At 47.1% G+C, this 26,407-nt stretch overlaps 1 protein-coding gene across 3 annotated transcripts in view; it reads left to right on the forward strand.

Moving 5' to 3' along the window:
• The first annotated feature begins 3,611 nt into the window (after positions 1–3,611).
• Positions 3,612–26,407, forward strand: part of TYRO3 (TYRO3 protein tyrosine kinase) — a 43,155-nt gene continuing 20,359 nt past the window's right edge. The window contains exons 1-9 of one of the 3 annotated variants that reach the window (XM_064146096.1): positions 3,612–4,122; positions 7,639–7,822; positions 10,098–10,198; positions 14,169–14,339; positions 16,721–16,807; positions 20,818–20,933; positions 23,694–23,871; positions 24,309–24,451; positions 25,704–25,848. In XM_064146096.1, coding sequence (XP_064002166.1) covers positions 3,627–4,122; positions 7,639–7,822; positions 10,098–10,198; positions 14,169–14,339; positions 16,721–16,807; positions 20,818–20,933; positions 23,694–23,871; positions 24,309–24,451; positions 25,704–25,848 — 1,621 coding nt within the window. In that variant the 5' untranslated portion in view covers positions 3,612–3,626. The remainder of the gene's footprint in view (positions 4,123–7,638; positions 7,823–10,097; positions 10,199–14,168; positions 14,340–16,720; positions 16,808–20,817; positions 20,934–23,693; positions 23,872–24,308; positions 24,452–25,703; positions 25,849–26,407) is intronic. The other 2 variants (XM_064146101.1, XM_064146105.1) reach the window with 2 other exon arrangements.

Raw genomic sequence — 26,407 nt, forward strand, 5'->3', positions numbered from 1 at the left:
CCTGATTTACTTATATTCTGAAGACAGAGTAAATGCACACCTTTATATGGTTCTCTGTCCTAATCTTCATTCACACAGAAAAAACAGCACATATGGGAGGTATAATATCTGGAGGAGGCTGAAACTTCATGAAATAGAGAGGCTGGGATATGTCAGCACAGTTTCTAACTGAAGGAGGTGGTAGGGAGGAAGACAAGAAAGCAGAAAGGAAGAGAGGACAGAATAATATAAATTAAAAGAGAACAGAGTTCAGCTGAAGCCAAGATAATTTCCAAATGAGCAGTGTAACTCAGTTATGGCAAGCTTTGCCCAGACACAGGAAGGATGAATTTCAGTCTTCTTGTAAGCTGCTGCAGCCACCTGTGCCTTTAAATACTGTGCCCAAAGCCTTGGCATGGTCAGTTTGGTTCCATATGTATTTCAAGATGGAGGGTTATATTTGGGTCCTCAGAAGTGGCCATGTTAAACAGTATTATTATCTGACATGAACAAGCTCTGGCAATCCCATTATTATGATGGGTTGGGCAGAGAGTGGAGACAGTGTATGCCCAGTTTGGCCTCTTCATGCCCTCAAAAGTCTCTGTAATATCCAACAGCTCTCAAGCTGTGTCCTTGGAAAGTATAGAAGGTTTCTGCTTCCTCAGTCCCTGTGTTCTGGCCCAACTTTGGGACATTTATTCGACAAGCCATCCTTAAGCTGTGAGTCTGTGACGGTTTGTGTGTGATACACGTGGAGCTTCCTCTTGTCACTTTCTGTAGTCTCTGGTGGTAACTAAAAAGTTGGGAGCAGTTCCGTCTGGGCTGAATGTGCTGATTTCAACAGATTACCCACTCAGGAAGCACCTGAACAGCCATCCTAGGCCTCCTACACAACAGAGCAGAGCTACCTGAACGCCATTTAATCTTCACTCTTCCCATTGTCACAGCTTCTTGATGCAGGATGAGAGATCTGTCCCCTAGCAATGGAGAAGATAACATTGCTCTTCAAATCCCAGAGGATGGAGCAGACAGGTTCGCAAATCTGTGTGCAAACTAGGCAGGTGACTGCTTCAACAACAGAGTAGTACTAAATGCCAGCAGCTTTTGCTGAACTTTAAGGCCTATGGCTCCTCATGAAGAAATAAGTATTTTGTGTTGCTTTCCACAGGGACAATCCATCTTTGCCCTGTTGGGTCTCAATAATTAGAAAAGGCTGAAGAGCAGAGGAAGGTGAGGATACCCAGCAAATACTTCCCTCCCTCCCACTCTTCTTCCTTCTCCCTCATTTTCAGAAGTCTTCCCACACTGGAAATTCACCTCTTTATTACTGCACAGCTCTTCAGGCAGTTTCTAGAACATGCCTGTGCTACCCAGTAAGTCCAGTGAGATGTGACAACACACTATCATAACAGAAGAAGCATGGAAAGGACATAACCCAGAAAGGTATCTGCTCTTTTATAAGCAGATGTCCTCTATGTGTGAGCAGTGAGCACTGCCACTGGTGTCACAGTCTGTAGATCAAAGCCACATTTCTAAATGCAGTGGCACAAGTGGCCAAGTGAATTTATTTGTCTTCAGTTTCTTAAAGCCTTTCAGATTCACCACTTTTCAGACTCAGTTCCTTTGATTTCTGCATGGTAATATTGCACTCCTCCATAAGTTTTCCCACAGCAGTTGGCACTCCAACTGGCAGTGCATGCGGGATTTCAGTCCAATTTTCATATGGCTCTTCCTGCCTATCACTGTTGACACAAAGCCCTTCTCAGAAGAGCTGAAGCCAGATCCCCTGCTGGGAAAAGTTCCCTTTGGTCTACAGCTTCCAGCAAAGCTTTTCTCTGTTACACCAGCCCAGAGCCTGGCTTGTGCTGAGCTAAAATGATTTTCTATCAGGTTTCTGTCTTTGCAGATAAAACTTCCCTTCCCCTTTTTCTTCCCCTTCCCAAAGCCTTTGGGAGCATCGCTTATGACAGCTGTGTGAAGCACAACAGTGTACATCGAGATAGAGGAGTGCTCCAGGAATCAAACATACCCAGTGTGGAGTCAAGCCTCTCTTGGCTGCTGCCTCATTGGGCAGGTTTGGCCAAATCATGGTGCTTGCCTGTGTCTCCTCTCTCCTGCTTGTACCTGTGAGCACTCCTGGACCCCGAAAGGGCCACCCTGGTGCTGTAAGCCTCTGTAATAGTAACACCAGAAGACGTGCTTAGAAGGAAATTGTGGTAGAATCACTGTGTTATTCTAATGGCCCTTGATTTTTATCACAAGACAACTAAAGTGTGCAGAAGTAGCTACTTTCTGGGAGGCATTATGGCCATGAGTAAGTGCAGAAACATGCCACGCACCTGGCTAGATGGGTATATATGGATCCACGGGGGAGAGAGAGTGGTGACGGCAAGTGCCTGTGAAGCTTTTAGCAAACACCAGCACAGAATCTCTCAGCCCAAGAGCCGTCGTGATCCTGGTGAGAGGTGTGTCACGATTCCCTGTGCCCGTGAGCACCCAGGCTCCCCGCAAGCTCTCGGATGGATGGCTTGTCAGTATCTCCTCCCGGTTTCCTCGCTGCAGCGGAAGGCACTGGGGAAGGAATGGCAGTTCCATTCCAGCCTTGAAATCTTCTTGGCATTGCTCCAGTCCCCTAGGAATTTCTATCAGAAATGCAAATGGTTGGGGTGGGTGTGGGGAAAGATCAGAGTTTGGGAGGGAATTACATGAGCTTGTGGTGCCTCGGTTCCTCAGTCTCCCTGACAGGGATAAAGCAGTTTTCCCGTGCTCCTGTATTAAGCCGGGTCTGCAGAGTATTGCAGGGGTCTGCTGTTTAAGTGTTACACACTGATAGCTGTGGTGGAGCTAGAAGCTGCACCGTCGTTTAACGACACTGCTCCTTACGGTGCCTTTCAACTCAGATTCTCACACGGATTTTTCTTTCAAATTATTTGTCGGCAACTTTTTCCACACCGTGCCAGTAACTGCCAGCAGAGATCTCCTTCCTCAGACCTCTCCCTGCTTTTCCACTGACAGAAAAGAGGACAAGGCTAAACCGAATCTGCCTGGAGGGCACGGGCATATCTCTTCACGTTGTCAGTACTCCATTGCCAGTGCTCCTCCACAGATGGGGCACCGGGATGGGGTGGCTGACATCCACGGTGCAGGAGTCCAGCTGGTGAGGGGACTACAGCCAAGCCACGGAGCCGGGGAGGGCCGTCCAGGGAAGATGGGTCTGGGAGTACTTTGAGCATGAGAGGGTGCTCATCCAGCACACTCTTGGTTTGGTGGCCCCAAGCCCTGCTCTCCTTGGGACCTGGTAGGTGTGTGGGGAGCTCCTGAAACTGGCCTCCTGCTTCTGCGTGTAGGTAGGGGAATAAGCGACCTGGTTTCCTACCCCTGCCCGGTGCCCCAGCAGCCCCCGCGGATGTGGGTCGCCCGCTCGCGGCGCTCTGAAAACCAGGCCGCCCGGTGGGGCAGCTCGCGGTGGGGAGCTGCCTCCAGACACCAGACCCTTCCCGCCTTCCCGAGAGGGCCGAGCCCGGCGGACGCCGCGGCGCGGGTAGGCGGCGACGTCCGCTCCCTCTCTCCGGTCCTGTCCCGGAGAAGCAGAGCGGGGGCGGAGGGCGCCGTGATTCGGCGCTTCGAGGGCGGCGGGCGCCCGGCTCATGCATATTCATGAGTGTGATGTCAGAGGGGGAGCACAGCGCGCAGTGACCGCCCGAGAGCGCCATTTCCTGGAGGAGAAGGCGGTGGCTGAGGAGGGGCGGACCGACCGACGGGTAGACCCGTGTGGAGAAGCCGCCGAGCGGCTGCGTGCCGGCAGGGGGAGACTGCCCGGCGGCGGCAACCGAACAGGACCCGACCGAGCCGCCTCGTTCCCTCCCGGCTGGGCTGTCCTGCGGCTCGCCCCGGCTGGAGCCGCAGCCAGAAGTTTGAGCGTCCCCGGCAGCCTCCACGGGGGAGTCCTGTGGCGGGCACCGAGAAGAGGCTGCCTTAGCTGCTGCTGCTTGCGCGGGCGGTGGGAGTCCCCCGCGGCGCCAGGAGCTGAAGGGGAGGATGGTGGTGCGGGAGCGATGGAGCTGAAGCGGAGCATGGCGATCCCGCGGCTCCTCTTGCTTGGACTGTGGGCTGCGGCGCTTCGGGACGTCGCCGCCGTGGCAGGTGAGAGGGGCTGGCAGCTCGCCGGCGGGCGCGGAGAGAGGACAGCCGCTGCCGGTTGCCGCGGCTGAAGACCGGAGGCGGTGCGGCTATGTTCTCCCGAGGTCCCCGGACGCAGCTGGACAGGACTGTAGGACGCGGCTCCCACTGCCCTGCCATAAGGAGAAGCTGCCCCGCCGGCGGCGCTGGGCCCATTTCCCGCCGCCGGCCGCTCCGCCGCGCCGCCTCTACAGGTGTCGACAGCTCGCTAAGGGCGAGCTCCGAGCACCGCGCCGCCCAGCCGACAGCGGGTGGGTGCCCGGGGACCAGTCCCCGGGTAGCAGTGCGGCCGAGGGGCTATGAGTAGCCACAAGCTGGGGTCGGGGCTGACTCGTTTTAACCCTCACCCGCTCTCACGGCCGGTGGCGGAGGACTCCCCCGCACCTGCGGGTCCAGCGGCTGGGCTACGTGGCGCCGGCGGTGCTCGGCGAGGAGGTCGGGCCGTGCGGGGAACTGTGAGCCTCGCCCGTCCGCCTGCGAGTACGGAGTCGTCAGTGTCAGCCCAGATAATCGTCCACGTTGCTTGCGGAGGCATTGCTCTGGTATTTGCCCGGCGCAGCTGAGCGCCGAGGAAAGCTGTGCGCGAACGCATTCCTGAGCGGCTTGTGTTGGCTTTTCTCTCCCGAGCTCCTTTTCCGAAGTTTCAGCCTGGAGCCGGCAGGGAGAGGCGGCGTGTGAGAGCCTCTCGGCGCCCCCGCCGTCCTCCCGCCGGTTGCATGGGGTCTTGAGGGCTCCGCACTGCCCGGAGAGTGGCGTGTGTGGGGTGACACGGGGCTGGAGGGGCTGTGGCACCGTCTAGGTCGCCGGATCGGGGTCCTAAGGAACTAGAGGAGAGAAAAGCCTTTTCCTCGGCGGCCAGAAGCAAGCATCTTCCTCTCTCCACTATGACAATAATGAGCCATAAATCTTTGCTTAGCAGTCAAAATATTCAGAGGTGACAAGTTCCAGAAACAAATAAGCAGATAAGTCACCTATTTTGACAAATGGTGTGTTCATTTGCTGTCAGCTCTGTCAGCTGCGTTGTAAGAAACTTAATACAGTTTTATTGCCTATCTATGCATTCCAGCTCCTGCAGCTCTCACAGGTAGGCTTGGAGGAACCTACTTGGCTAAGAGTATTTCTTGTGCTGGCAAGAATGTTATCAGATGAGAAAACATGAGTGGGAGAGTAGAAGGAGCAGTAAAGTGGAAATTTAAAAGCTATATTGGTCTCCTCTGCTTCTTCTAGATACCTGCAGGAGGAGGTCCTGCAGCTAATACTGGTTTTGTTTATTTTTTGTCAAAAAAGGTGAATTTATTAAAAATTACAAATCTGTATTCTTAATTTCTTTTGGTCTTGACAGAAGGATTATACTTGGATGATGTGGAGATGTGACTCAGGCAGCACACTTGCACTGTGTATTAATTGCCTATGTTACTAATTTCTATGGGAGCTGAAAACCACAAAGGGTCTCTAGCAACACGTTGTGTGATTCGTGCCTGACTTAGCCAAGCAGCTTGAGGAGAGCTGAGTAGTTTGCTTTTTCCATACAGGCACCTGGAATGACAGTGTCTTGACAGTTTGTGCATGTGTTCAGTGGCCTGGCCACATCAGTTTTCTGTAACAGAGTGAGCTGCTCTGAAACTTAAATGTTTTATTCCAATATTGTGAGTGGTGAAAGGGAGGATCCTTTCTGGCATGCACTGGGATATGTCATTTGTGTTACGGAGGAGTTAAGTAATGCAAGGTTAGATCATCCTCACCCATGTGGTTACATCCTTAGCCTAGCAAAGGAGCTGTAGTGACTGAACTGCAGTGATGATCTTACCAGTTTTCCAGTGCTTTTTGTGAATTTGCTGAATTAGTAACAGCAGATAGAAAGACAAAAGACTGAGGATGGGAAGACAGCTGTTAAACAGGCTGGGGATCTCATTAAGGAAAGAGAGAAAGTCCTTCTGCCTGTGTTCTGGGATTGCTCTTGGACCACTGGTGCTCTGCAAGGTACCAGCTGCCAGTGGCAGAATATTGGCTGGTCCCACAGTGCAGACTTCTTCCTCTTCCAGCTGTTACAGCTGGAAGGCTGTAACTGGCAGCTACAGGCTTGCTGCCAGTCCCTCTATGGTTGCTGTGCCCAGTGACGTGGTGCCCTCGCGGCTGTGGGAGGGTGGTGTTTTGGCAAGAAGGGAAGTGGCACATGAGAAATCTGTATTTGATCACTGGTAAGGCTGTAAGAGTTTGAGAGCAACAGGGCTGTATACTTAGCGGCGTTTTGGATTTCCCAACTGTCATTTTCCTATACCTGGCTTTGTAGGCTAGTGAGGCATCCTGTGAGAAGCTGGTCAGCCAGTCAGCTGGGTGAAGTTGTAATGTACTGTGATACATGGCCAGGCAAGAGTGATGCAGTCATTATTTATTTGTTTTCCTGGAGAATATGGAGGCCAATGCCAAGGTGCAATATCAAACTGGGCTAGACCTGTTCTGGTCTGTCATTCCGGAGCCACTGCATAGGAAATGGCTGCTCTCCCTAACAAAGCTACCTTTACATTTGTGTTCTACCTTCCTGCTTTCCCACAGTCTTCTTTGATCCTCTGGTTCCTCCTTTATATGGCCTTTCTTCAATGTGCGCTTATAGTTTGCTTCTGTGTTTTCTCATGGTAACACATTCCATATATTCGCTTCTGCTTGAGGGAAACACTCCCCATCCACCCACACATATCAGTGTGCTCCGGGCCAAATTCTGATCACTTGTGTGTCAATGCAGACCTGAGGAGTTCCACTTCCTCTGGTCCTGCTGCTTGGAGTGGCAGCTATCTACCTCTGGGTGCAACTTGGTCCTTTGGCTACACTGAAGGGTTGGGAAGGCTCAGTTGAGCACACCCCCACATCACGTAGCAGAAATAGCTGTTCTGTAAACAGTTCTGCTCCTCAGTGAGGCTTGCTGTGGAATAGGCTTTGCTTGCATGGATTTTGCAAATTGCAGAGGAGCTTTCTGTAATTCAGAGAAACAGTATATGCTGAAAAACGAGGCATAATTGATTCTTTCTCCTGTCCCAGCTCTTTACAAATGCATACAATGGAGTGAGCACGCCAATTTCTTAGCAGCACAGGAGCAGTGTAGCTGAAATGCAAGCTTGAGGAAAAGAGGGAGGTGTGGTACCATGTTGAGCAAACCTTGGCACTGCTGGATCACCGACAACATGAAGTTCGCAGTGTTTCCATCTGCCTCTGCCTGGGCACTGTTCTGTAGAGGCTCTGCTGTTACACGAATTGAAAACATCCCTGTGTACACCCCAAGCCACCACTTTTCTCTAGCAGTTGTGCTTTTAGTGCTTGCTTTGACTATTGCTTAGCAGACCTAATAGAGCAGTGCTGAGACTAACAGACCCCTCTGCAGCTTGTGCTGGTAAAGATATGTAATTCCAGACCACCGACCTAGAGTAATTTGCTGTACTCCAACCACCCTTCTTCTGGGGGTGGGGCGGAGTAGTATTTTTTTTTTAGGTATGAAATTTACAGGACCTCCAATCAAATTAAAGGTGTCCCAGGGTCAACCCGTGAAACTAAATTGCAGCCTCGAGGGAATGGAAGATCCTGAGATGTTGTGGATCAAGGACGGAGCAGTGGTGCAAAGCGTAGACCAGGTGTACATTCCAGTAGATGAAGAACACTGGATCGGCTTCCTCAGGTACAACAGATGCAGAGAAGGAAGAATATTGCGGAAACTGTTGCCCAGATTTCTGCTGTCAGCTCTATCTTGCGCAACTGCAATTCTCTCGGTAGGGTAGGGTCCTTAGGTCTGCAGTTTAGTGTGTGACAAGGGCATAACTAAAAGCAGAACTGAAGCCACTGAGGGCTGAGATTTTTGCGCACTAAAACCATACTGTTTTCTTGATGACTGGTGACAGGTGCTTTGCTAATGCTTGTGGTGCTTGAGACATGACTTCAAGGTGAAAGGATGTTCCTGCCTTGTTTGTTCATCTTGTTCTGCCGTGCAGCAGGAAGACTAAGGTCTGACTTATATAAACAGGCTTCCTCTCTCATTCTCATTCTGTTTTTTTCTCCCTTGAGCTGTCAGTCTGCCTAGAGGGTGAAGATTGGTGATTGAAATGAGACTCCCAAGACTATATCCCCTTTCTTTCTTTGGGACAGTGTCTGTGTGACACTGAGTGATTTTTGCAGAGACTTTCCTAATACGTTTATACTACATGGTATCAGCCCTGCCCTGCTGGGAGCAGCTTTCTGTGCCTTTACTTCAGCAGAAGAGGGATGTCAGCTAGTCCTGGAAGCATGGAGTTAAACGACACCCAAGGTTCTGCTCTGACTTTTTCTGTGCATAAGGAGTGCTTTTACAAGCAGATATCCCATGACTGTGAGGGATTCAAACAGTTGACTGAGTGAGGATCACTCTTCCCTGGGCTTCAGCTTCATCTCCTATTAAGTGTCATGGATTGACATCACATAGTCTCCAATTCCAGTCACTAAAAGTCTGTGCTAAACCTTGTCTGTGAGAAACACTTTGAAAGGAAAAACATCTCTGTCCAGTAAAACTACTGTGTAACATTATGTTGTGGAAACAGTTTGTCTGGAAACTATACCCTCTACTTCCCTCCCAGTTCCACTCGTTAACTCTCTTTGCCTCTCCCAGTCTTAGTCTGATCTCCTTTTTCACCTCTTCTTTTCCTCCACTGAGAGCTTTCTGCAGCAGCAGAGCTAAGTTAGGGTGCTAAATCTAGATGTATCCGTATCTCTCTCCTTTTTCCTTTCTTCTGAAGTGATCATTTCTGCACCCTCTATGTGACTCTGCTGTGATCGCTGTGTTTCAGAACAGGCAGCTGGATGGGCAAGACGGCCGATGCCATTTGAAGGTACAGCTCTGAAAATCAGGCTGTAGTGGATTCATTTTGTGCATTTCAACAAACACTCTCCTTTTTCTGTCTTCCTTCCTGAGATGTTTTTCCCCTTCCCCAAGGCAGACTGTGTTAGCTTTAGGAAGGTGAGCATCAGATCTGCTGAGGATCCCTGCATGGCTGCAGATGCATGGCTGCACATCCTGTCGGGGGCTGTCGACAATTGGTTCATTGACAGGTGCCTGAAGTCACACTGGTGCCTTTCGGTAGCTGAGAGCTTGTTGCTTTGGGACCAGACTCTGCCCTTGCTTGCCATGCTACCCTGATGTTGCTAATGGCAGCAAGGGTAACACAAATTTCCAGTGGTGGAGTAAGAAGCAGAAGTTCTTCCCTGAACTGGAGTCTATAACCTGAACACTAATCAGTCCATGTGGTTGCCTTTCCTTGCTTGGATGCATTTTCTCAGAAGAGGAGCTGTTGCTGAGCAAGGAAGACACAGAAGAGTTGAGAGGGTGAGATCCTGTGCTGAAGTAGGCTAGCATAACTTCTTGAAATCACAAATTGAAAGACCCAGACCCAAGGAATTTTGCGGTGTGAGGTGCTCTTGGGGTACAAATAACACTGAGTGCAGTTGAGGAGAGGGGGGGCCTTTTCTGACCCATCTATTCCTATAAGAGGCTGTCACTGGTCCTGTCACCGAACTGAGGAAAAACAGTCGAGCATGTTGGAGGTTTGTAATTTCTTGCTAGCTCAGATGCTGTAGGCCAAGCTGTTGCTCTTGAAGGCTAACTAGAGTTATGATTCAGCATTGGGATGACCAACCCCTTCTTCTCCTCGCAGAACACAAATCATGGACTTTCTTTGAGGATGTTGTGGAGAAAGACTATCTGCCCTGCTGAGGATTCCCTCCACCCACTTTAGAGAGGAGCCTCCCAAATCCACTGTTTTGCCACATGCTTTTTGCTGGCAGGCTGTTGTGCTCCTCCCCAGAGCTGGCTGTGTCTCAGTGGGTGTTGTCCATGCATTTGGTTTGCCGAACACTTGGAGGGTCCTTTGGGGCAAAAACATGCTTCATCCACATAAAATATCGATATGGCTTTTGACTTTTTTCAGCTTGAAATCCGTCGAGCGGACAGATTCTGGGAAGTACTGGTGCGAGGTTGAGAACGGGGGGAAGAAGGAAGAATCACAGCAAGTGTGGCTCATAGTGGAAGGTAAGGAGGAGTAGTAGTGCTGGTTTCCTTCCAGGGCTGACCCACCAATATGCTTTAGGTGGGAGTAGTGAGAGCAAATTGCTCCACTGACAGGCTTCTTGGCTCTGAACTACTGCTGCTAACCGCAGTGATACTGCTGAAGAGCAGAAGTAAGAAATAGGAGTTCATTACCTTTATTTCATCATGTTAGAAAACAAGATCCTTTGTTCCACACACTTCTTTCCAGCCCCTCAATTCAGTGTTGCTTTCATCTCTAAATAATTCATAGCATGATAGGATAGTTCGGGCTGAAAGGGATCCATGGGGATCATCTGACTCAACTCACTTCTCAAAGCAGGTTGACAGCCTGATTCTGTATCAGCCAAGCAGGTCTTTGAGGGCAAGCTAACAGTTTTTAGCCAAATTCTGAGAAGTGCTGTATGTCAGCACTTCATAGTTATGACTGTTCCACGTGGCACTTTTTTTTCCCAGTCTTGTCTAATAAAGAATAATTTCTACATGGCTGCCTGAAAGTTGCCCAAGGCAGTGTGGATTGGTGGCATCTCACTGACTCTATTTTCGTTTCCCTTTGGCCATGATTGCATTAGATCCTTAAGCTACTACTCATAGGATGGCTTAATGTTTGATGAGGAAGTTGATGGGAACAGTGCATTTGCAGCAAGAAGGGGCTTTTTGCATGCAATTGGTAACATTTTGGGCCAGAGCTGAATTGACAGTCTTTGGCATGGGAAGTGGGGAGATTGTCATGGTAGTTGGTTCAGTCTAAGTGTTTTATGGCAAAGGTCTCTCTCACTGAGGACCACCCATAACACCTCTCACAGGAAGAGGAGTGCTTATCTGCTGTCTTCCATAAATTTCAGGCTTTTCCCACCATCAGCTCTTAGTGCAGATTCAACTGGAGCAAGTTGTTTACAGCTTGAAACAGTCTATTGTGTGTAGTTTCCATTTCTGCTTCAGTTACTGTAGCCCACTCCAGAGGTGGCCACGTTTGTGTGGTGGGTGCATTAGGAGTGATTGGGTAGCTCATTGTGCCAAGCCATCTGAAAAACAGAGGAGCCCTTCTGGATAGCACAGGCAAAAAAATCAGTCACAAAAGCAGCTGTAGCTGGACAAGGGGGAGTGTTGATACTGAAGGCTGAATCTTGCAGTGGTCATGTAAGCTGAAAAATGCAGCTAGTTGCTTTCATGAGAAAAGGAAGCATATCAGAGGTGAGCTAAACTTGAACTAAGCATGCAATCATCTGATAGGGGAGCTTTTGGGGAAAAGAATTAAAAAACAAGTAGTGGTGGTAAGTGATGGAATTTTAAAAGTGTGTCAGCACCAGAAAATGACAGAGAACCTGGAAGCCGTTGAGTCCCACCACTACGGTAATCTCTGCATATATTTCTTAGCTTCTGGGTGTACCAGCTTTGTCTAGAAGTGGTTGCTGTATTGATAACAGCTATTGTCCTTGACTGAAAGGATCTTTTCTCCAGTCTTCTGCAGTCTTTGGTAGGTGCAGACATCTTTCACCTTCACATGCCACACAAAACAAGTGTGGACTGCTGGTGATCTGACTGACAGTGAGTTCAAATGTATGTCTATGCTCTGATATTTGCCTTGAAGTCCACTTAGTTGTCCTGTGTCGGGCAGAATTTGTAGTGATGGTGTTTCAACTGACTTTGTAATACAACTAAAACATTTAACCCTCCTGAAAGACTCCTCAAAATTCACAGAAACAAAAATTATTGTGAAACTGGTTTCTGGAAACTGAACTCTGGTCTCCCAGAGAGCACAACAGTGTTTGTTGCCCGGAGAGATAATCTGAGCAGCACACAGCAGAGTGTGACCAGCTTGAACATCTGGATTTACGTTTCTTAGAGAATTTTCCCTCTGAAATTGTACCCTGACTGTGAGGCTGTTCCCAGGGCTGCTGTACCCTGTTGTGGCTACAGCCATACCTGTATGGACAAGTCCTCCTAAATGAACACTTTCTATAAACTGAGCTGTACAAAAAAAAAATGAATTGGCCCTCAGGTTGAAGGAGGGAATGGACATGCTCATTACCTTGCTTTGCCATTGACTTCCTGGCTGTTGCCTCTGTGGCGCATCTGTGAAAGGTGGGTGCTGGCCTTCACCTCTCGTACCAGGAAGTAGGAGGCTGAAAGCGTTGCAGCCAATGAGGTACCCAGATAACACACGTACTAGGGCAGTGCAAGCTCCTGAGCTGGGTTAGTCAGCTACACTCCTTGAACTAGGAGAGTTCTTAATTGTGATCTTGTCTGATCTGTTTAGCTGCTCCCAGAGTGAGAAAACCTGCTCAGCTGGGCAGGATCTTCCTGAAAGTTTACCTCTGATGCCATGGGTAAAGGGAGAGGAGGCAGGAATCCTCCTCACAGCTAGAACCAAACAATGGTGTTTTCCCTTCTAATCTTCCTTGGAGAAAGAGGGAAACTAGGTGGAGGTGTCACAGCTTTTACCTGGAAAATTTATTCACCTTTAAGTATGACTGCAGTAAAAGAAATGAAGTAAGACATGTAAGTAAAAACCATCAGTGAATCATCATGGTGGATATACCTGCCCTGAGTGTTAAGCTTTGCATAGATAGGCACCATCATTTCTGAAGTGACCTATTTTTAGACCTGCTTTAGTTTGTTCATTTACTTAACTGCTCTAAAGGGAGTGGTAAGAAAGTGAGCAAGGCACAAAGAAGCTGCCACCTGAAAGACACAAACAGTGACTCACTGGTCAAAGACTGGAGACATCGTGTTCAGCTGGAGTATAGGGCAAATGTCAAGTGTTACACTTCTAAATCCCTCTTTAGGAACCCCCGTTAATAGCCTGCTGTTGGTGTTTCAGCATCTGCCACTCCAACTGGAGCCACTTGAGCCTGGCATATTTGGCCGGGGACGGTGTCACTTAAGTGTGCACAATACCGTTGGTTCCTCTGTTTCTGTGAGCTGACCAGCAATTTCTGTGACTTGCTTCTGAGAATACCACATTTTTGCATAGACACAGCAAGTAGCTGCTGTGCTTGCAGCCTAGAACTTTGAGCACAAAAGGGAATTCAGCCTTTCTGTGGGCCTGTGTGCACCAGAAGTGCACTCTGGCTGTCCTGCAGGCTCAGCACTGGTGCTGATGGCTGGTGAATTTCTGTTGCTGGTTTGGAGTACTGAAAGCACAAGAGCTCTGCCATTGCGCATAGGAGGAACCACATCCCTTGATGCATTGTGTTGCGTTCAGCCATGACCACTTCAAGGTGACCTGAGGTAGTTACCATTGCAGCTGTGTTTCTCTCTGTATGGGCCTGGTCTAAGGCCTGTTGTACTGAGCAGGAGTCTTTCCACAGTGGTGAACTGATTCTTATGGAGACTTCTGTCTATGGGTAGCCTTCAGCTCTGAAACAAATTACTTCCAACTCCAAGGCAGCGTGGTTTGTGTGGTGTTGGAGCATGCTGGAAGGCAGCTCCTGTCAATTAAGTTGTGGAGAGAGCATTGCAAATGATCCCATTCTCCCACTGGGAGGATTCTTTCCTCATTCATGGGTTTGTTACAGCTGCTATTTCAACACATTCACAAGCTTCAGTTTTTAATGTATGGTAAGAAGTATCTGCAGCTGGATTAGGTATCTTTAACGTGGTGTCTGCTGCCACTGAAGTTACTGACTGTTGCCTCTTTAAACTCTGGTCTCTCCAGCTGGAAGACAGGGCAAATACTGCCACTGAAAGCTACTTCATAGGGGAGTCTTGAAGGCTTTTCAAAGGCGTTTTGGACAGAAAGTACTCTTGTCTCCGTCCTCTTCTAGTGGGAGTATGCACACATTCATGCCTTGAGGTGATCCAGCATGCCTGACCCATGGTTGTTGTGAAGAGCTTGGACCAGGCATAGGGGCAGGGTAGATGGGTGTCCTGTGTTGGGCACTGGTATTACTGGAAGTAGAAGACAGAAGAAGTCTCTCCAGTTGTTATCACTTGTCTGTTGCTTTTCTAGGTGTACCCTACTTTACTGTGGAACCTGAGGATGTGTCTGTGTCCCCTAATGTCCCATTTCATATGACCTGTGCTGCTGTTGGTCCCCCTGAACCAGTGACAATTGTCTGGTGGATGGGAGACACTAGAGTGGGGCATCCAGACATCTCTCCCTCCATCTTAAATGTGTCAGGTAAGGCTGCTGCAAATGCAGGGAATCGCTTTGAGCATCAGAAAATGAGAGGAGAACTCTTCTGATAGTCTAGTGGCGTGGGGTAGCCACACAGTGAGAGTGATCTTTGAGTGTACATTGAAGGTTGAAAGGTCACAATCGCATACAAAGGCAGAGCATCTCAAGGGCGGATCGCTAATCTTTGTCTTTCTGTTGGCTGGAGGCACCCAAGTTCTTTCAGAGCTTGAACAGGTCTGGGACTTTGGTAAAGATGCTACTGGAGAGATGGTACATTGTGTGTACCTCTTCTGTGTTTCTAGCCTGGGAAGGGTGCTCATGATTAAGTGCCTCTGATGACATTTGGCTTGGAAGTCTCAAAGTATTCACAGGTGCCACATCTTCTTTCTGTGCTCAGCCTATTACACGCTGCTTTCCTCTCTTTTCCCTCCCCTCTCTCTCTTGCAGGCTCAATGGGTGCTGTTATTGTTAAAACCTGACCACCTCACATAATTGTTTGACACTTTTAGAGAAGTTGTAGTGGTTCTGGGGTGGGCTGGTTGGTATCCTCAGAGACCAGGGTTTGCCCCAGAGCAGGCACTAGGTGCATGGTGGAAAGGCTGCCTTCCCCAGAAGCTCCATCTGAAGAACTTGGGAGCCAGTAGGTGTCGAGGTGTTTCTTGAGCCCACTTTCAGGGAAGTGAGGTATATCTCTACCGGAACCTGACTGCAGCTACTCTTGAAATTACTTCTTAAAGACGACTTGATCTGAGTTAGTTGTCCAACAGCTTTGTGTTACTTGTTCTTTGCTGCTGTTTTTTTATTATTCTCAGCAGTCCTGAATCACAGTTGAACTAGCTATTTAGAAAGAAAAGGTTTTACAATGAAAAAGCATTTCTGGAGCCTCTTCATGAGTGTAAATACAGTTACACCCAGGGGGAGTTTCTTTCTGTACATCTTTGGCCATCCTTTGATGGCCAATCCTATTAAGCCTTCCCTTATAACCTAATTTATATGCAAATCAAAACATGGTTTGTGATTTGCAATGGTTTTATCTTTCACTCCCTCTCTTACATAGCCACTTGGTGCTGCTTCAAGTTAGAAATGAAAACTGCTCCCTTAAGATATAATCTGCCTGGTGAAATGGAAACCGAAGAGACTGATAGTTGAGAGGGGAAAGGCAATAAAAAATAATTCTCCCTTTCTCCACTGACCTCATCTCATGGTGCTTCACAGAACTTCTGTGAGTCAGAGACACAGAGGCCTGAAGAAGGGTATCTGCTCCTAGTGATTCTCCAGATGAATTGCTATTATATATATATAAAAGTCACCAGCACCTTTCTTTGCCCCTTTCAGCATTCTTTCAGATGTCTCTTGGGCAGATCTTGTCTTTGCAATAGTAAGAAATGTATCAAGACACAAGCTGCGTGGTCAGATTGCTAAAGCACGTCAATAAAAGTCGGTAAGAAGACAAGTGTTGCTAGCTAAGAAACTTTCAGATTCTGGAGAAAGTAAAGCATGGACTAGAAAGCAAACGAGGTCAGCAAAAGGTAGCAGGATCGTTGTATTTGGAATGCAGTGCTGGCAATGGTGCTAGAGAGCAAAGAGATCTTGGTTTGTGGTGTGTTGTTTTCCTCAGGGCAGGGCTGTGTTTGGTTCTGTCTTTGGGACATTCCTACTATGTCAGGTGCTACACTGCTCCCTGGCTTTCAGCCTGCTGGCAGCATTTTCATTTAATTCACTGGGGTGAGTGGAGGAAGCTGAAATACTTCATGCTTTCGTTTTTTTCAGGCCCTCCTCTTCCATTATACCTTCTTTGAATGTCATTAGTCCAGGATTTGGGAGATGAATGAATGGGCAAAGACAAGCTGCTCCATGCAGCTCTGAAATCCTTTTTTCCTCCTAAATTACATGCCCATAGTATGTCAGTCCTTACCTTTTCTCTGAGCCCTGTGAGGCAAATTAGGGCCAGGTCAAGTGCTTCTCCAGGCAGCTTTGCAGAGCTGTCTTAGTTCTGATTAATTAGCAATACCTATATGCGTCTTGGAGCAGCCAGACGTCAGCCAGGATCCTTGCTCCGAATATGCTCACCAGAATGTGAGAAGTGGACCTGTACTAACTGAGCACTCAGAGCTACTGTTCTGCCTTCTTTTCATTCTTCTTTTTCAGTCCTTTCTGAAGCTTCCCTTGAAGCTTTTCTACATTCCCACAACTCTGTCCATTAAAAATTTGTTTAGCACATTAATTGCATTGAATTCCACGTGCCTTTGATTGGCACCCAGCTCAGCCCTCCAATTGCCTGTACAGCTTGAGCTGGATGCCACACATTTGAAATGCTGCTGAAGGTTGAAGCTGGATTATATAGCTGTTTTGTGTTTCCTTCCCTTTTCTTGGCTGATCTCCAGGTATTAATCAAAGTACAGTTTTCTCCTGTGAAGCTCACAACATAAAGGGATTGTCTTCATCTCGGACAGCCACTGTTCAAATTAAAGGTGAGAGAGTACAAAATAATGGGCAGGGGACTTGGGTTTGCTCTCTGGGGAGGGAAATGAGGGCTCCTTAATGCAAGCGATTGTCTCAAAGATGCCAGCAACCAGCACCGGTTGGAGCTCTCAGCAGCCAAACCCCTTTGTGCTCTAACAGCAGTTCCCACTTGCTGTGCAGGGCTGTCTCCCAGGCTGTGGAAGATAAACCACATCTGATCCAGGAGTGGAAATGTGATGTCAAATAGGGGCTTTCTCTTGAAAAGGAGAGAGGCAGAGCAGCTGAATTGTTTGTGAGAGATGAAGCTGGATATAAATCTGTAGCTGGGGAAATCTTTCCTTCTTGAAGATAGATGGGGTCTTGTTAGAGCTGAAGAGACCATTACTTCTGGCATGGCATTAAGTGCTGAAAAGACAGGGAAGGTGATTCTCAGTGGCCAGTAAGCTCTGCTCATCCACACTGTGCTAATGGATTTATTCCTATTTTTCATTATTTGCTCACTAAAAATAATTAATTCCTAGCCTGTGCATGACCAGTTGTCATTTCAGGGCCCCTAAGTTGATGTCACGTTTTCTCTGTTCCTCCAGATGAGTGAAATGGGAGGGATAATCAGAGCAATCAGCTTTTCCCCTCCTCTTCGTGTGGAGATGCTTCTGCATTTGAATTTTTAGTCATGCTTTAATGTGCATTAGATGGCATGATTATCAGTTCCAGCAGAGGCATGTCACAAAAATCATTTGTTCCAAGTAGTAGCTTAGTGCTCAGCACAAACAAGAGCAAATCAGAGTTCAGAGTTGTATTAACTAACAGTCATTAAAGAGTAGCTTAAATTCCAGCTGTAGATCAGCTGCTCTTGCAGTGTATTTTTCTTCAGGACATTGTGGTTGCTGCTATGCCAAGAATGCAGTGTGCTGGCCTTGTAAGATTTATAACTTAATTTAAAAACGTTTGGAGTTGCTGCCTTAAAGGCTTGTTTACACAAGGGGATTGGCTGTTGTGGAGTGTATCTTCCCCAGATATTTTTATTCTGGGATAGAATCCAGTTGACGAAGCTATGAACACTTTAAAAAAGAAGAAAATCTCATCAGGCTCTAAGTTTAAATACCACTTAGCATAAGCAAGCTTTTTTTAAGTGTTAACACAGATACTATTTTAAAACCATTAATAGGATGATGGGGTAAGAGCCTTGGAATTCTTGAATTTCCCAGCAATTACATTTAGCCTAAGCACTCTCTGTAGGGATCAGTCATCAGCTAATGGATCCACACAACATATCTGTGAGGTTCACATCACCATCACGCACTTGTGTGCACGCACATTGTAGAGATGAGGAGGAACGAGCTTAAACGGTTTGACAGATGTATGTGACATGCCCTGGGGATAAAAATCAGGTTTTAAATAGCAAGTCCAGTGCTGAAGTCATAAAAGCTCTAACTGTGTAACTACTCTTTCAGACATATCTTTGAGGTATTAAACTTAGGGAAGTGATAAGGATCTTGTAAAGATCAAAACTTTGAAGGTCTGGTACAGCCCTTGTTAAAATTAAAGCTCCTAACATGGATGTGTCCAGGAACAGGAGCAGGCTCAGAAAATGTTAGTTTATTTTTTGATCTTATGAATATGTAGCCTTCAGTAAAATTACTCTGGGGAGTAGTAGTCTGTATGTGCATGATCGGGGCCTTCCCCTCTTACACAGATCCATCTTGCTCGGGAGGACTCAAGTCCTTCTACAATTTATTAAACAATTTGTTTCTCCTGTGTTTCCAGAGGCAAATGTTTTTGCTAGGGCATTTACAAACTGTTAACATTTCTTCCTATTTGCTGCCGTTGTTGTTCATTATCTATTCTCTCTAGTGCCCACAATGTGCTGGGTGTACTCCAAGCAGAAAATTACTGTTGTTGTAGCCCAGGGTCCCTGGCCCCGTACAAAACCCCATTGTTCCAGCCACTCTAGAAGCACAGAGGAAGTTAAGTCTCATTATGTTAACACTCAAGGTCCTGTTTTTGGGCTGGCTTTGCTCTCCTCTGTATATGCTGCCAAGAATTTTAGGGTTGTATCCCATGTTCCAAAGTGCAGCAGGAAACAGCCAGCCAAAGTTATTTCCCAAAGGGTGATGGGGAAACACATCTGTCCCTTCTACAGAATGCTGTTAGGGGAGTCTGCAAGCTGACTCTTCCAGTAGCTGTTTCCACGGCAGAGTGGAAGTGTTAGCAGTTAATGATTTATTCTCACTGATGGTATAGCCAGCCAGTCCCTCCTTTGGGCATGCTATCTAGTGTTGGAAATTACACGTTGCTAAAACCAAAACTTGGGAGTGTGTTTACAAGACTCAAGTAAGGGCAGTGTTTCAATGTTAGCTAAGTAAGCGCTGATAGCAAGCCTTTGTCTCCCCAGAGAGCTTACAAACCCGAATGTCCAACATCAAAAGGGAAAGAAACCAAAAGGCAACAGAGTCTGTTAACTCATGGAGAGCTTACACTGAAAGGCAAAGTACTCACTGCCCCTCTTCCACCCCAGACTGGTTTTCTGCTGCCCCACCTCCTACTCGCACTCACTGTTCTTAGTTCTTATCTAGGTAGCAGCCCCATGCACTGGGTTCTGGTAACTAGTTAACCAGATAACAAAGCCTTTATAGGGTTAATCTGTGGCACTATCTCGTCCCTGCCTCTGCCTTTTTAGGCCCTCTGTAGAGACCCGGGGTGGGGAGGGCTTTGGTTCTATGCGTTTCTTCTTCAAGATGGCCCTGTGGAGATGCTGAAGACAATACCGTGGGTGTCCTCGGGGTGCTGAGAGAAAAATGAGCTCTGTGGCAGAGCAGAACGTGCACCTGGAGTAACCCTGGTTTGCAGTTATTTTTCTACTGTATGCATCTCGGGAGGGGTGGAAAATTCAGTCTGTAGGCAGTCTTATCCCAAGAACCATTGGATTTTCAAAACTGTACCCAAGGGTACAATTTCTTGAGATGCTGCAGGAAAAGTATTACTCATGGCAGCAGTGTAGGGCTTTTTAAAACGAGGGAAAGGTCAGGAGAGAGGTTAGTATTCACGAAGCTGGCAATTTTTAAGGAGTCAGGTGCCTAAATAAAAACAGACGTGGGAGCAAAAAAGATATGGTATGGGGTGTATTTGTAACAGTGGGAAGTACCTATGTGGAATTGGCTGTGAGTGGAAAAAAGAAGGCAAAGGGAAGCATTGAGACTCTTAAAAGGAAGCCAAATATCTCAGGTTACTGTGCCAACATACACAAAGCTCCTGCTGTGATGGAGGTGTCTGGTCCGAGCAATAGAGGGGCAGTGCTTTGGTGCTGGTAGGAAGCACAAACACCCGGTTAACAGGGCCTTTTAAGACTTCTGATGTTGTTCTTGGCTCTGTCCTTAATTTCTGTTGTGGTCTGAGACATGTAGCCTCACTTGCAACACAGTGCTTTCTGAGTTAAGTCATCTCAGGTCTGAAGGGGGCCAGGCTTGCAGAGCAGGCTGTGTCCCAGGATGTTTTAGGGACGGTTGAAATGGACACCTGAAGGCAGAGCTTTCACCACATAAAAGGAGCATTCTGCTGCAAATCCAGTTGCAGGATATTTGGGTCACTGCAGCAAACCACCTTTGGACTGATACTGACGGAGGTGGTTTCGGGGACTGAACTGAGAGGCAGGGGAGAGATTTGAAAGCCCTAATTTACTTTACAATGGAGGTCCACAGGCAATTGTGTGTGCAAGGCGGGGGCCCTGCATTGCAAGGGAGGGGGGCTGAGTAGTGAAGGTGGCATTGCTATCACAGAGATAAGTGCTGCCTGTATGCATCGAGCAAGTGTGCTGGACTGTTAAAGAATGGATGCCAAAGCTTTGTTCGCTGTGATAGTTTTGTTCACAACAGTCGGAGACACTCTCTTAAGATGTGATACTGTACCGATTCTGTTAGTGATTTCAATGGATAATTCCTAGCCTCAAGGCTCTGCCATTTCCATGTGAATACCTGCTCAGTTCTGCGTATACTGAAAGGTCTCTTTGTCTCCTTTGCAGCCATGCCTCTCCCGCCTCTCAATGTAACTGTGAGCCAGGTCACCAGCAGCAATGCCAGCGTGGTCTGGGTGCCAGGATTCGATGGCCGTGCACCCCTCCATTCTTGCACTCTTCAGGTACAGCCCCTCTAGATTGTTGCCTGCTCTGCATGAAGAGTGGGACTCCCTTGAGCCATGACATGGTTTTGGTCCATCTTTTGCCCTCCTGACTGGTTTGTGGTGCTGTTCAAATTCTTATTCCATAGTATGAAAATATAGAAGCTTAACTCGAGGCATATCTAAGTACAAAAGGACAAGGCATGAAGTGCCTAACTGAATATGAGACTGGGCCCATTCTCTCTCCTGGCATGTTATCACATCTGTTGCTCTGTGCAGCTACTCCCTGCAAAGTATTACAGCACACAAAGCACTTGCCACACCGTGGGAAGTGCCCTCGAGTAGCTGCAAGGTGCTTATACATCCTTTCTGCTAGTGTGAAGAAGTTTGCCTGTGGTAGCTTGTTCTAGTGCAGTGTCCTGTGACTCCCCTGCCACTTGAGTCTTGTGCTTTGTGGTACCAGAGAAAATGCTGGGATCTGGGGTATTCTGGTGAGCCCAAGCTGGAGGTTGCAAAATATAGGATGTGGTACAGGATAGGTGAGAATGTTGGAGGCAGGAGACAGACTGGGTTTTTTGATACAAAGTCAAGCATATTTGCATGACTCGGTAATTTTAAGCCTTGCCTCACAAGTCTTGATAGGTCAAAGATCAATTGCCAAAGACCACTTCTGCCCAGCAAAAGAAGGATAGTATCATCCTGTAGCTCTACTGGCTCCTGAGTACTCAACATCTCTGAAAAACTAGACAGCATCTTTAGGTTCCTGGGAGCAAAAATACAGTTTCTAGCATCACACACTGAACTGTAAAGTCAGATCAAAGAGCTGGCAATTGAGTGTCAGAAGGAAAAGGTGGTTCAAAAAGTGGGCTGTGCAAGCACAGCTAGGCACATTCCCTTTGAATTTACCTGCCCGGTGTTAATGTTTGACTCCTACCTTTCCCTACCTGATTACAGCAGCAGTGTGAACTGGAGTGGAATTTCTGTGGGGTGCTGCCCACTATGTAGAGGAGGATTATAGACACAAAGTATGTTGGAAGCAGATTTAGCAAATCTACTTGCAGTCCTTTTTATTTGAGGAGGAAATCAGAGATTTCATGCTCTGATGTTTATTGCCTTTCATTAATAAAAGCAGCCATCATCTTGTTTAAACTCACTGGCAGAAAGAGTGCCTGAATATAGCTGGCCTCAGTCTCTGTGTTTTGTCACCACTTCTGTTCTTGTTTTGTTGCTGTTTCTGTTCTTGTTCGAGGTTAAAAATGATTTTCTTCCTCCGTTTTACAATGCAAGTTATCTCCAGTTGGAACAGCCTATTCTTTCTGGCTTGCATGCTGCAATGCTAATCACTCCGGGTTCCGAGTTCCCTCTCTCACTTTTGGCAGGAACAGGGGTGAGGGGGATGGGACATGTGAAAAAGAGGCCGAATCGGAGCAGCTCAGTTTCTGTCCACTCAGCAGTCTCTCATCCCAGCCCCCCCCCCCCCCCCCCTTTTTTTTTTTTTAAAGCCTTTTCTGTTCTATTTGGGGAGGACAAAGTTCCTGCGTTAGGACTCGGGAGCAGGGTAACTTGGCGGTAACCCTGCACTGAGAGTGAGCTGTGCTTCCTCTGTGTGTGACACTGAGAAACGTTGACCCACATTTCCGTGTGAAAATGCATATGCTGCTGGCTCCCCACTACTGCACTCGCACTAGAAAGAGAGGGACTGAAACTTGGCCATGGTTTTCAGACACTTGGGAGCTGCAGCGTGTGTCCCAAAAGCACCATTTTCAGACAGATTGCTCCTGGGGTAGAGAATTGCTGTGTTTGACTGTTAACACAACCCATGTTCCAGGGCATAAAGGAGGCAGATGTAAGAGTATTGGCCTCTCAGAGTGCTGAGCAGAAACACATCAAACTGAGAGGGTTTTACACAAAAGTATGCTTATTTTTTTCCCCTGCTTTGGATGATGCTGGTAGTGGCAGTAACATGCTATTAAGGGAACTTGAGATTCTTCTTTTTATTGGCCGCATAAATCAGTGGGCCAAAAGCGTGTGAGAGCAAGCAGAAGGGTAAGGAGGAAGGGAGGAAGACTACTATAAAAAATCCACATGAGTGTTTCACTTCTGTCAGTACAGCTCGCTTTTGCTCCCAGCTTTGCCATTTTATGTGCACTTGAGAGGAAAGACAGGCCGAGCCTGGGAGCTGTGCAGTGATTTCTGCTGTTGTCAGTAAAAAAGCAGGAGCACCAAACCTGTTTGTGCGTTAAAAGCGCGCAGTGATATCAGATAATGTTAACATTCACTTCAACGTGGAACGCTTTTGTTAACTGAGCCACCGGTGTCCACCACATCCTTAATCCACTACAAAACTCAAATACACAGAATTCTGAGAAAGCAGTTGAGGAAAAAGTTGGCACTGGGCAACAGGGAAGGTGATCTACCAGTTTTGATGGCCTCAGAAGCTAGCCGGTAGCGCTCAAAGCAACAAGCACATTTAATTTTCCTTGAAGGAAATACTAATCAACTGTAGAATTGTGTAAGAAAGTGTCTTACAATATTGTGCCATGTTTTCAGCTGGTGGAAAATTGTACTGTTGGAGTGAGGAGAGTGATGTCACTTAGACCAAATAAAGGCCTGACTTGCGTTGCTTAGTTCGACAACTCCCTTTTCAGTATTTTAAACACCACTGGTACCATGTCTGCCTTTTATACGTTCCTAAACTAACCACAAAATGGATTCTTATCCTTATGGAGCTTAGTCATATGGCCTATGGTAATAGTCTTCCCCATTTCATTCTTGGTGCAGGTAGCTGAGTCACCAGATGACCAGGTGGTCTCCACTGAAGTCGCCCCAGTGCCACCGTTTGCCTACAGCGTGCAAGGCCTGAAGCATTCCACCAACTACAGTGTTCGTGTGCAGTGCAGCAATGAGATGGGCAGCTCTGCTTTCACTGACAGGGTTTATTTCCAGACCCTGGAGCTTGGTAAGCAAATAGCAGACAAAACCAGGAAAGCAGTTCTGAATCTGAAGAAAATAAGACCGTGATAAACTACTGAACTCCTCCTTGCTAATTCTGAAATGCAGGAAATGCTGTACTGTCAGATTGCTTGTCTGCTCTGGGGCTCTCCAAGGGTAAAAGAATAATATGCAGTCAGGTGTGATCAATTGCAGGGATGCACACAGGTTGAACCGGCCACAGGGCTTCTGCACGCTGGGCACAAGAGACATTGACCAGCCTCATGTTCTCCGCTTGAAGCAATCACAGTGCTGGTGTCTCGCAGAAGTTGTTCTCTTTCCACACTCTCTCTTTTCTGACTGATCCCAGGAGAGAGGGTGAAACTTATCTATTCAGCCATTTTCAGCATGGATGATGCTCTGCTTTCCTGAACAGAATTCTTATGTTCTGTCCTCTGCTTTCAGCTCCAAGCAGCTCCCCACAAAATATCCATGTTATCCAAAGAGATCCTGGTCTGATTTTGGAATGGGAAGGTGTGGCTCCAGATGTGCTGAAAGAAAATGTCCTGGGATACCGGCTGGAGTGGATTCAGGATAACATAACTCAGGTAACAGATCAAGAAGGGAGCTGAGCCATCGAGCACAGAGCTGGAAAATGTTCCTCATAGCATTAGGGTCCTTCACCCCATACCAGGGCACTAGATTAGCTGGCACTGCTTTTGTGCAAATGGATCTGTTCTGATTTGCAACAACTCCTCAGTATCTGGCTTCTCTCCCCTCCTGGCATATGCAGCATTCCTTGACTTAAATACTTATCTGTGGACAGATCCATCTCTGCTGCTCTTGTACAGCAAGGGTAACATAGAAAGAACTTAATTTGTCTTGCCTCTTTCTAGTGCTGTCCCAAATGCAGCTCAGATAGTTCAGGGTCTGGGCTTTTGTGTGACTGTTGTGCTAGGACTTGGCTTTCCAAATCCTAGCAGCAAAGGTGTGTTCAACAAGCAAATGAGCTATCCTTTAAATCACAGAAAGAAGGTTATGGATTCTTTGGTTTCATTTACTGTGCCTTGGGAGTTGAAAGGCCACTGTCAAGGGAGAAGGCCTTTTATTTGTTTGTCAGCATTGACCTTTCCCAGGTATCTATCTGCCTTTGAAGTTCACAGCATTTCTTATGGTTTCTTGCTTCTTTATGTGTGTTAGTGCTTATTAATGCTGAACAAGCCTGTAATAATAGACAGCTAGAGGGAAAAGAGACTTATTTCCCTTTTTACATGACCTATTTCATAGCATGTCAGCATCATTGACTTTGAGTGACAAAATTTTGGAGTCCGATTGACTTTACAATGTGTCAGTGGTGGCAGCCAAATGGTGTGCGTGAAGATCCACAAAATGACTGAAAATATATTGGCATTGTCATCCTGAAAGTGAAAATTTGTCATAAAATTCAGATGCTATTTGAGATTTGGTCAACAAGTTAAAACAGACAAACTCCTTCCTTGCATTAAAACTGTCAGATGCTTTGCAAGTATGTTAGCACATCTTTAAGCCACAAAAAAGAGGTGGATAGCAGAAAAGAACATAATTTCTATAGCAGCTTTGGTGGAAGGATGTCAGAGGAGGAAATCATTCAACCTCCTGCCTTCCCTAAGCCCTGGGAAACTACTAGCAATTTTTGAGAACAGAAACCCAAGACGGCAGCCCAAGTTAAGTGGCAGAACTGAGACTAGGTCCCAGGAGTCAGAGCTGCCAGCCCTTGCTATAGCACCAGTGAAGTACATAGTAAGGCTTTGGTTTTAAAGATGGAGTTTCAGACTGGATTCCTTTCAAGACAGATTACAGTTTGTTGCCATTTGCTTTCAGGGGGAGATGATTGTACAGGAGACAAAAGCTAATCTCACAACATGGAATCCTCTCAAGGACCTCATCATCAGGGTGTGTGTGCTGAACTCTGCAGGATGTGGGCCCTGGAGTGACATCTTCCTGCTCGAAGCCCAAGAGGTCATGGGTGAGTGTCTACTGCTTTTCCTTCACTTTGGGGGAAAAAAAGTCAGAAGTGCTGGGACTGTTTTTCTGTCTCTTGTCCTTTCAGTGCTTGCAGCTGACTGAGCCACATGGCTTTTTATACAACAGCACACTTCATCAAGCAGGATAGAAGTAAATAATATTTAAAGAGCTAGTATAAACAAGCCAGCTCCTGGGCACTACTCTGTAATCTTTAACAGGCTTTTGCTGTGATTTTCCTGCAGAGCAGGGCAAGAGGAGACACAACAGAAAAGGTGCAAATAAAGATTTTAAATCCTTCATCTCAGCTTTAAGCCGCACATATTTACAAGTGTAAATGGAACAGAAAACTCCTCTAACATAGATTCTTTGATTTAATTTGAAGCCATTCCTGGCAAGTTTTATTTGAGCCTGATTGAAACGATGGTCACGTGGGTTTGTAATGATAGTACTGAATGTATGTGTATTGCTGAACGTATGTATATTAGCACTCTCCATGAGAAAGAGTTACTGGTAGGAATGGGAGATGATGGTACACAAGCTGTACTGTGCAATCTGGACCA

The sequence above is a fragment of the Pogoniulus pusillus genome, chromosome 1 (assembly GCF_015220805.1).
Source record: "Pogoniulus pusillus isolate bPogPus1 chromosome 1, bPogPus1.pri, whole genome shotgun sequence".
NCBI classification, from domain to species: domain Eukaryota; kingdom Metazoa; phylum Chordata; class Aves; order Piciformes; family Lybiidae; genus Pogoniulus; species Pogoniulus pusillus.